The sequence below is a fragment of the Apodemus sylvaticus genome, chromosome X (assembly GCF_947179515.1).
Source record: "Apodemus sylvaticus chromosome X, mApoSyl1.1, whole genome shotgun sequence".
NCBI classification, from domain to species: domain Eukaryota; kingdom Metazoa; phylum Chordata; class Mammalia; order Rodentia; family Muridae; genus Apodemus; species Apodemus sylvaticus.
The window spans coordinates 103,866,871-103,877,315 of record NC_067495.1 but is presented as its reverse complement, the minus strand read 5'-3'; the positions used below and the strand labels follow the sequence as shown (position 1 = coordinate 103,877,315).

The window sequence follows — 10,445 nt, the reverse complement described above, 5'->3', positions numbered from 1 at the left end:
TCTGGCCCCTGAGGGGAGAATGGGCTGAGGCGGGTGGCTGGGGCAAAGGTGCCAGCAAAGTTCTTTCAAACGCCATGGCAAGGCCGGAGAGATGGCTTGGCACTTAAGAGCATTTGCTGTTCTTCCAGAGGGTCCAGGTGCTATCTCAGCTCAGTCACCATGTACAACTCAAGTTCCAGGGGCTCTGATACCTGCTTCAGGCAGGCCTCGGTAAGCACAAAACATACGTGCTGTGCACAGAAACACACGTGAATAGAAGACTCAAACACATAAAATAAAAATAAATATTAAGAGCCCCTAGCACTTACTTACAGCTTGGTCTCTGGAACAAATGCTCTTTGTTGCTCAGGCAGCTTAGTTCAGCCAGTGAGTGTCCAGACGGCATGGGCCTCTCTTCCTGCCCTTCTCTCCATGCAGCCAGACCTGACCGCCACTACCACACTTCTTGTACTTCTCTAGACTACAAACCCCTTTCTTAGTCTGTATTCAGTTTAAGTCAACCGAAAGTTTTGGAATAAACCATGACATTGTCATCTACAAATGGCCTTGACTGCAGTCATCCTTTCATCTTTATTGTGGGGAGCATGGTCCCCAGACCTCAGGTTAGACATGCCTGGAAATGATCTTTGTCCGACTGCCTTATTTCCCCCTTCCCCAAGAAAACACGACTCTTCCAGAAGCCATCAGATACTGGAGCTACTCTCAAGCCTTGGAGAGTCGCACAGCCTTGATTGAGAATAAGTATGTTTTCTAGAAAGGGCATTTTTCAGACCCAAAGAGAGTATAATCATAGATTTATTTATTTATTTATTTATTTATTTATTTATTTATTTATTTATTTATTTTGCTGTCCCTCCTCCTTCTAATGGTAGAATTAGATGTCATTGCTGGGAAGATGGCTTAGTCAAAGGAAACAAGGTCGCATTGCTCATAGAACACTCATATCTTAAGGTACACCGGTGACTGTCAAGGTGTAATATCGGAGCAAGACTTCTTTCCTGCAGTCTTGTGTATTATTAGCTAGCATTTTGAACAACCTGGGGGTCTTCCATTGTGTTGGCCTACCTGATCAATCACTCTGGCACCAAATTTGCCCTGGGTATCTTCAAAATATGATACTCTCTTCAAACCACAGGTGGGAGAATGTGAGAAAATGTGTGAGGACTAGAAAGGAAATAGACCTTGACTAACAGGGGTAGGATGTTAGCAAGGGGTCTCAGCTGCCATAATCTAGCTAGAGCGGATGGAAGACATCTGAAGTCTTGCTTGGGCACGCTCCAGGGCAGGTTCTGCCTTAGGGGAGGCAGGCGGCTGCTGTATCTGGGCCAAAGCCAGGCCTGCAGGGCTGGTGGCTAGAACTTGGAAGGAATTCTCTTCCGCAGCCCAGGGTCCAGGCTTGGCCCCAGCATGCTGCCTTGCCAACCTCTGCTGCCTGGGGCCTCATGCATTCCGAGCCCCCACCCTCTCCGCCCCTCCTCTGGGCTCGTCCCATCCCTTGTCCCCTTCTCCTCCCCCTATACCAGCTGTCCCCTTTCCCCTAAGTGGCCAGACTGTCTAAGCCTGGAAAGAGGAGGCGGCGGGCTGGAGGGGGCGTGGTGGGGAAGGGGAGGAGGAGCGGGGGTGAGGGGATAAGGAAGCCCATGCCTGCGCCCCCAGTCACTGAGCGCCTGCCTGCCTGCCGGGGAGCTCCCTGTCGAAGTCTCTGCACCCTGCCTGCTCTGCCTGCCGCTCTTGCTTGCTTGCTTCCCCTCGTCCAGGGGGAAAGGTCAACGGCGTCCTGGAGCCTCCGTGCCACTCTCCAACAGCCATGAACTGCAGCGAGAGCCAACGGCTGCAAACTCTCTTGAACCGCTTGCTGCTGGAGCTGCACCATCGTGGCAACGCCAGCAGCCTGGGTGTCGGTCCGGGCCCGAGCATGGGCATGGGGGTCGTCCCTGACCCTTTCGTGGGCCGCGAGGCGACCAGTGCCAAGGGTAATGATGATGCTTATCTCTACATCTTACTCATCATGATCTTCTATGCCTGCCTAGCCGGAGGCCTCATCCTGGCCTACACCCGCTCCCGCAAGCTCGTCGAGGCCAAGGATGAGCCACCCCTGGCTTGTGTCGCCGAGCAGGAATGGGTTCCTGCTGCCATTGCATCTGCCGACCCGGAGAATGGCCCGGGCTTGCTGGCTGAGGGCGGCCGCCAGCTCGCACCAGGGGCGCTGCCTGCGCTGGCTCAGGGCGCTGAGCGGGTCTAGATCCGCTGCCTTCCTCATTTTGCTCTGGGCCTGGCTCCCGCGCTTTCACTGCCCTTCCAGAGCTTGCTTTACCTGAGGCCCAGAAGACGACGAGAAGTCAGAACCCTTTCAGGCAAGGCCCTGGAAGGAGAAGCAGCGCCTTCCTCACACCCGACCACTTTCTCTCTCCCCTCCCTTCCATGCCAGCACCCCTACCCCGCACATCCAACTGAATTAAATCGTCTCTGCTCTCTTGTCTTCAGCCAGCCCCAACACCATGCTCCAGCCTTCTGGGAACAGAATCCAACACGTCCAACACTTGGCATTGAGTCGAAGCAACGAAGTCTAGCAGAACTCCAGGGCCGTTTAACTGGCAGCTGCTCTGGGGGCTGCCAAGGACTGCTCACTCTGCACAGCTAATGGGGTTAGCCATCACTGCCAGGCCAGTGGCAGCAGCTCTGGCTTTCTGTTGCCTTGGGGACAGAGACAAAGAGCAAGAAGAGACCTCAGACATCTTTTCCTTCAGCAGGCTATTAGGGAGACACTATTGTGGGATAGAATGGACTGAAGGGGAGGGAAGGTTCAATGGGAAAGGAAGATCTATGGTCCTGGGGTTATTTTCCCTGTTCCCCCTGATTGTCATCGCAAAGGTCGGAGTATTAGTGATTTGGATAATCATTACTAGTTGCTTAGCCTTAATGATCCCAAATGCTTCTCTTATATTGGTTCAATTATTGCTGCAATGTGTGCTTCATTCACCACGAGGCTCAGTCTTTCCCAGCTCTGTAGCCCTGGGGAATCTTACAGGCAGGCAATAAAATTTGTTAAACAATAACTCAAGACTCTTGCCTCAAAGATCCCAGCCTTGAGACCAACTACTGGATAGACAGGGAACTGTTTAGTTTTCATTTGGAGACACTGTTTGGAAATTGGGTGGTTGTGATTTCTATATTGATTACAGGCCAAATATGATAGATAGCTGTGGGGGATGGGGTGGGATGGGGGAGGAAGGAACATATCCAGGGTCCCAACTACTGGGGGTGTTGAGACAGGGAGATCATTTGAACGCATGAGTTCAAGGCTGCCCAGACAACATAGTGAAGCTGCTTCTGTGTCTGAATGCTTTTTTTTTTTTTAAATGGGTTTCAGAAGTTTTAACTGCTTTGTCACCTCTACCCTTTTTCTTAATTCCTCATCACTTTTAAAAATGACAATGCTCAGTTTATAAAAGCCTTCGAGACATGGAAGAAGTTGGAGGGAGGGGGTGCTACAGATATGGCACACACATATACAACTTTAAAATTAATATAAATTTTAAAAAAGGTCTCCGAGTCCGGAAAGTACTAGCTGTAATTGAAGTGAATTTTTAGAGCTACCTTTATAATGAGATGAGATTTACACAATGTAAAATTGTGACACATTAGTCAGGGGTGGGTGTTTTCATATGAGAGATTAAGACAGGATTTCATTATACACTTGAGGCACACCCTGAACTCATTATGTAGCCCAGACTGGTTTTGAACTCCTCCTCCTGCACCATTATACCTGGCTCTAGAAGTGAATCCATTCTAACTCATTCTCCTTCCTTCCAGGTTATCAGAAACTTGCTTAGGGCTGAAATACTTATAAGGATGGTTTGGACTTCATTAATTGTACATGAAATTACTTCATTAAAGTCAGCCAATTTGTTTCCTTATAGCTGATTTCTCAGTAATAGCATCAGGAAGACATTATGGGTCAGTTACATGCACTGATAGACCAGAAGACTCATTCAAGCCATTGCCCTTGACCTTCCAATTCATCTGGTTTTTACGGGCTCTATTAATAAGTTACACGAACTTACTTTCATTCCCAGGCTTCATTCCTTGAAGCTATGCTGGCATCGCCTCATTGGCTCCTCTCCAGTTCCAGTTCCAGGCCTAAGGTTACCTCCTTCTCTTGAAGGTGGGGGCTGAGAACTGGGCAGATGTCCAGGACAAGGATGGGAAGATAGAGGATGCTGGGAGAGCCACTCCAGCCATGTAGGGGAGACCTGGGGAGGCTGTGGAAGAAGGACAGAGATACACAGTCATGCAGAGGGACATGGGAGGTAGTCCCCAGCGCTGTGTGTTAACTGCAATACTTCCATTTATTTCTCTGGCATAAAGGGGCAAAAGGAGTTGTTTTGATAATTAAATGTAATGGCTTCATTTGGTACTGAAACTTGGGAAACATAGTTGTAGCCATTATCAATATCTATAAGTATATATTGCAAAAAGTATAAGAAACAAACTAGACAGAGTTGAAACAATACCCACAAAAAGAGCATTATAATGCTAGTAGTGGAAAACAGTATCATGTCAAGTCGGTCCTGGTTTTAGATTTTTTTTTAACCTTTTCACACCTTAGGTGCCCATCAAGAATTACTTACTACACACAGTAGTTATATAGAAGGCTCCTTTCTAGAAAAGTGAACAGGCTGGAGGGGGAGAGTGACCTGCTTTACAGCAGGTTTTGTCAAATGCTTTCATAATTAAGATTTTTGGCTCAGTTAATGAAGTTTCCCACAACTTCACCCATATATCTACCAACCAATAGGGATAGCCATAGCATCCAAGTGATCATGTCACAATCAACAAAACACAGACCAGAGAAAAGCTAGATGGCATGAACCTCCAGTCTTGGTAACATAGCCTCAAATAGCATTAGGTCACTCTCTAAGTCTGGGAGGTTTAGATTTGCTCTTAACTCATTTTGAAGGTGGTAAGCTTTTAAAAAAAAATAGTGACCACTTTTCACCCCACATAATCACACAGATCCTCTTTCCACTCAGGTTTAGATGTTTGCTCTGTAACCATACAGAAGCAGAAGAGCCGGACTTCCCTGTAACTTGAGGGTCTCAATAGACAAGTCCTAGAAAATGTTTTGAGTTACAGTATGCCAAACTGCTCATGACCAGTGAGAAAGTGAACAGAAGCTTTTCTTCCATTATAAGCATACTTCCGTGTAGTACAGTTTAGTTTTTTTTTTTTTACAGGATTATAAATGGAGCCTTTCATTTGTTTCTAGTTACCATCTTCTTTTCAGTTTGCAGTTGCTTTTATAAACCCACGATCTGCACACAGTTTGAATCCACAAAGAGGAAAGGACTTGGGCTGCTTTCCAAACACTCTTGTCTGGTGCTTAAAGCAAATGTACTGTGATGTCTTAGAGAGAGGCAGATGACCAGGAACCCCAAGAACTGGAGTCTAGCCATGGTCTTGCCAGTTACCCAGTGTTCTTTATCAGAGTGAGTTGCTTAGCCTCTCTGGGATTAGTTCTCCAAGCTTTGGTAAATTTGAGGATGCAATGAAGCCATGGATAGGGAATAGTTAGGAGAAAAGCACGAGCCACAGATGTTCAAGTGTTCATTTTCTGTTTTCTTTATCCCTCTTTTCAAAGACAAACAGGGAAGGAAGATAAAGGGGAGATAAGATTCCACACCTTGTAGAATCTACTCAGATTGCCTAAGGAACATTAGCAACACTTTCTCAACTAGTAACTATCACAATTCTGAGCTCAGCTTCCCCATTCTCAGAAATCTCAGCTGAGTAGGAATCTATGAATAAAGGTCTCACCACTCTATTCCCCTTTGCCTGCAGGCCCAGAATTCCCATTTAAAATGACCATGATACCACTTGTACAGACAGAGCTTCACTAGGAATAAGGTAACAGGGAGTGGTAGAGCTTAAGATTTCACCTTACACCAGCCAGAATGGCTAAGATTAAAAATTCAGGAGGCAGCAGGTGTTGGCAAGGATGTGGAGAAAGAGGAACACTCCTCCAATGCTGGTGGGGTTGCAAATTGGTACAACCACTCTGGAAATCAGTCTGGCAGTCCCTCAGAAAACTGGGCATGTCACTTCCAAAAGATCCTGCTATACCACTCCTGGGCATATACCCAGAGGATTCCCCAGCATGTAATAAGGATATATGTTCCACTATGTTCACAGCAGCCCTATTTATAATAGCCAGAAGCTGGAAAGAACACAGGTATCCCTCAACAGAAGAATGGATGCAAAAAAAAATGTGGTATATCTACACAATGGAGTACTATTCAGCCATTAGAAACAATGAATTCATGAAATTCTTAGGCAAATGGATGGAGCTGGAGAAAATCATACTGAGGTAATCCAGTCTCAAAAGATCAATCATGGTATGCACTCACTAATAAGTGGATATTAACCTAGAAAACTGGAATACCCAAAACATAATCCACACATCAAATGATGTACAAGAAGAACAGAGGAATGGCCCCTGGTTCTGGAAAGACTCGGTGAAGCAGTATAGGGCAAAACCAGAACAGGGAAATGGGAAGGGGTGGATGGGAGAACAGGGGGAGGGAAGGGGGCTTATGTGACTTTTGGGGAGTGGGGGGCCAGAAAAGGGGAAATCATTTTGAAATGTAAATAAAAAAATACATCGAATTTAAAAAAAAGAAAGAAAACCCAACCAAAAAGGGCAGGATATGGGGGGAGCTTCTATAGTTCTCCTCCACATTGCCCTGCTGATTTGCCAAGCTTACTCTGCCAAAGAAGGGAAATGAAAGCATAAACCAAACACCTCGCACATCTTTAGCTGCTGCATTTCTCCAAGCCTCTTCCTCCTCCCCCTTCCCCTCCTCCCCCGCAACAGCAGGATCTCATTAGATCCTAAGTGACAGTCTCAAGTAATTGGCACTGTCCCTTGCAAGTATAGATTTTGTGAGACTGTTAGAGGAAGAATAGTCTAGCATGCTCTGTGTAGGTAAGGAGCATGGGTGTGGGGAATCAAGGGTGAATAGATTGGATGAGTCAGCGGCCAGCCTAGAGGAGCTTGAGCTGCTCACTGAAGATGGCTGTGGCAGAAGAATTTGGACAGGAAGTCATCTTTCAGCCATGCTCTTATTTAACTTGCAGTGTGCCCAGTAAAGCAATGTGGTCAAGGTAATATTTTTTTTTCTCTGCTAAATCTCAGAACAAGATAGCACATGATTCAGTGTCCTGTCAACTGGGTTTTGTTTGAGTGGTGACAGAGTCACTGTCAAAGCTGTGTCATGTCGTTTTTCCTCTGAAGGAAACTCAGCCAGAGCAGATTGGAGGTCGCTTCAGATATGTTTTGCACAATTATGGTAAATCACATATCCTGAACACTTTACCATTTTGTCAAAGAACACGGTCATGTTGTTCCACATTGCCCCTTTAAGTCAGAGAAAAAGGAAATGGTTAAGTTATACAGAATTGAACTTTGTCATTGCCTCAGATGACCCTCTAGGGGTATTCACATCTCCTGGGGTGGGGAATGAGGTTGGCATGAAATGAATTATGGGTAAACAGAACATGACCGAAACCTTTGCCATGTTCTCTCTTTAATCCTCTGTCCACTAAAAGGACGCAAAGGGAAAGATGAGTCAACAAAGAATTATAAGATCATGCTGCAAGACACAGACTCAGAGATGCTAAGTAACAAGGAGGGCTCAAGGAAGGATGCGTGGATCACCCTGGGAAGGGAAAATAGATTTTGTGGGCGAACTGGGAGCAGGTGAGAATAGGAACAGGAAGGATCAAGAGGGGGTGAGGATGGAAGGAAAGAGTACTGGGAGAGATGACTGAAATTGGGGTCAGGCAATTCTGGGGCAATGTAGACTCCTAGTGGAATGGAAACTCCCTAGAATCTAGTTAGGACTCCTGGTAACAAGGATACACAATGAGCCTGAATTGGCCACTATCTGTATCCAGGCAAGGCTTCCAGTGACAGGACTGGGACATCAATGTAGCCACAATCCTTCAACCTAAAATTGGTCCTGCCTGTAAGAAGTGCTAGAGTAATGGAGGAAAGCACAGACCTTGTGGAAGTGGCTAAGCAATGACTGATCCAACCTGAGGCCTATGATAGGAGAGGGAGTCCGTGCCTGACACTGGATGGCAAGGAACCAGAGTCTGGATCGCCCAGGGACCTCAGATAGAATCAAATACAGCTGGGAGAAAAGTCAATTAAACGCTTCCTCATTATATTTTGCTACACTCATAGACTGAAGCATAGCTCCATAATCATTAGAGAGGCTTCATCCAGCAACATGATGGGAACAAATGTGGAGACCCACAGCCACATACTAGGCAGAGATCAGGTCATCTTTTGGAAGAGGGGCAAAAAGGAATGTAGAAGCCAGAGGGATCAAGGACACCATAAGAACATGGCCCACAGATTCAACTAAGCAGGACTCACAGAGACTGAAATGATAATCACGGAGGCTGTATGTGTCTGAGCTAGATCCTCGGCATGTAAGTTATGGTTGTGTAGCTTGGTGTTCTTGTAGGACTCATAACAGTGGACTTGGGAATTATCTCTGACTCTTACCTGCTCAAGGGACCCCTTTCCTTCTACGGTTGGGTTGTCTTGTTCAGCCTTGATGTGATGGTTTGTGCCTAGTCTTGTTGTAACTTGTTATGCCATGTTTGGTTGCTATTCCTGGGAGGCCTGCTCTTTTTCTGAAAGGAAATGGAAAAAAAATGGGAAGAGAGGTAAGCGTAGACGGACTTAGAGGAACGGAGGCAGGGGAAGCTGCAGTTGGGAGAGAATTATACGAGAGACTTTAAAACAACTGGGGGAGGACTAGGTTTGGTGGTGGATGCCTTTGATACCAGTACTTGGGAGGCAAGGGCAGGCAGATCTCTGAGTTCGAGGCCAGCCTGGTTTACTAAGTGAGTTCAGGAGAGAAACCCTATCTTGAACTCCTCCCCTCCCCCCAAAGAATCAAATACAAAAAAATAAGAAATTATCCTCTCGGGGTTGTGAGAATGAAATTTTTGTCATCTTATAAGCCTGTACTGAGTCAAGGCCACAGCCAAACAACAACCCATGCTTTGAGACAGATGCTCCAGAATCAGCTAGATTACTCTCTCTGCTATGTCTCAAGTAACTGGCACCATCTTTTGGAAATTGGAGAGTTTCCATTAGCAGGTCCATTAGCTGATCCGTTCAAGAGCCCATGTCTTTTGCCTTTCTTCATCACCAGCTAAAGCAAGCCAAAGAGTTCATTGCATAGAGCTAGGCTATAATCCTACACTACCTGGGGAAACCTGTGGGCTGTCTTTAACTGACTGGGTAACACCAGGAAAGGTAATTAACTTTCTAAACTTCTTTTCAAATTTGTAAAGCATGTGTATTAACTAGTACCTACTTTCCCAGGGTCAGCATGAAGATTCAACAGTTAGCTCTTGGTAGGAGTTGAATAATAGTAACTATGTTGCACACACCCCTTTCATCTGGCTTCCCATAGCTCTCTCACCACTTCAGAGCCACAAGCCACAAGCCATCTCCTGCCTCCAGTTTCCTCATTCCTATCAATATAAAATGTTAGTCTTACCCACCTTGATGATAACTATCTTCCCCTCTTCCCTCTGCATGCATACATTGTTCTGTTCTTCTCTCTACCCTCTGAGTAAAACTCAAGTTTATCCTCTGTTCATTCCCTTCCAGTCTTAGCTCAGTTCATTGCAATATGCAATAGGTTTTTTTTTGTTTGTTTGTTTGTTTTTTTTTTTTTAAGTCTCCACCAGGCTAAAGGAACTGGTGTATCACAACCATTAACAACTCATTTGTTGCCTAGGTGATTGCTTGCTGGCCTTTTTTTGTGACTATTTAGTAGCATTTAAAGGAATTGTTTGGTTCTTCCTGGCATTGCCCTCCTGATTTCCATAATACCCCGAGTCCCGGGTAGATCTCTTTCTACATCAGAGCTTTTCTTCTCAGTCTCTTTTGTTGATTCTTTAATTGCTCAGTGGCTTTATTCTGTGAGTGCCAACACAATTTAGCATCTCCACCTATTAATACCATGTTTCTGATGATGACTCCCAAATTTATAATTTATCTCTGAAATTCTTACTCTGAACTCTCTGTCAACATACCTACTTGACATCTTTTTGTGGCTGTTGTAGCCTATCTCAACCTAAACACATCCAATTTATTTACTCTTTTAAAGAATTATTAATTAATTAATTAATTTCATGTATATGAGTACACTGTAGCTGTCTTCAGACACGCTAGAAGAGGGCATCAGATCCCATTACAGATGGTTGTGAGCCACCATGTGGTTGCTGGGATTTGAACTCAGGACCTCTGGAAGAGCAGTCAGTGCTTTTAACCACTGAACCATCTCTCCAGCCCCAATTTATATTTTAAAATTCCTTCCATAATGTGATATTGCACGTGAGAAAATAAGAGCAAC

At 45.5% G+C, this 10,445-nt stretch overlaps 1 protein-coding gene across 1 annotated transcript; it reads left to right on the top strand.

Annotated features, from left to right (window-relative positions):
• The first annotated feature begins 1,579 nt into the window (after nucleotides 1–1,579).
• Nucleotides 1,580–2,904, top strand: Kcne5 (potassium voltage-gated channel subfamily E regulatory subunit 5). The gene has a single exon (XM_052171497.1). It carries the CDS (start codon nucleotides 1,808–1,810, stop codon nucleotides 2,240–2,242), a length of 435 nt encoding a protein of 144 aa, XP_052027457.1. The 5' UTR covers nucleotides 1,580–1,807; the 3' UTR covers nucleotides 2,243–2,904.
• Nucleotides 2,905–10,445: the final 7,541 nt, after the last annotated feature.

What these genes read in the sequence shown, in the direction of transcription:
- Kcne5 (XM_052171497.1), top strand. Translation starts at nt 1,808, where the DNA reads ATGAACTGCAGCGAGAGCCAACGGCTGCAAACTCTCTTGAACCGCTTG.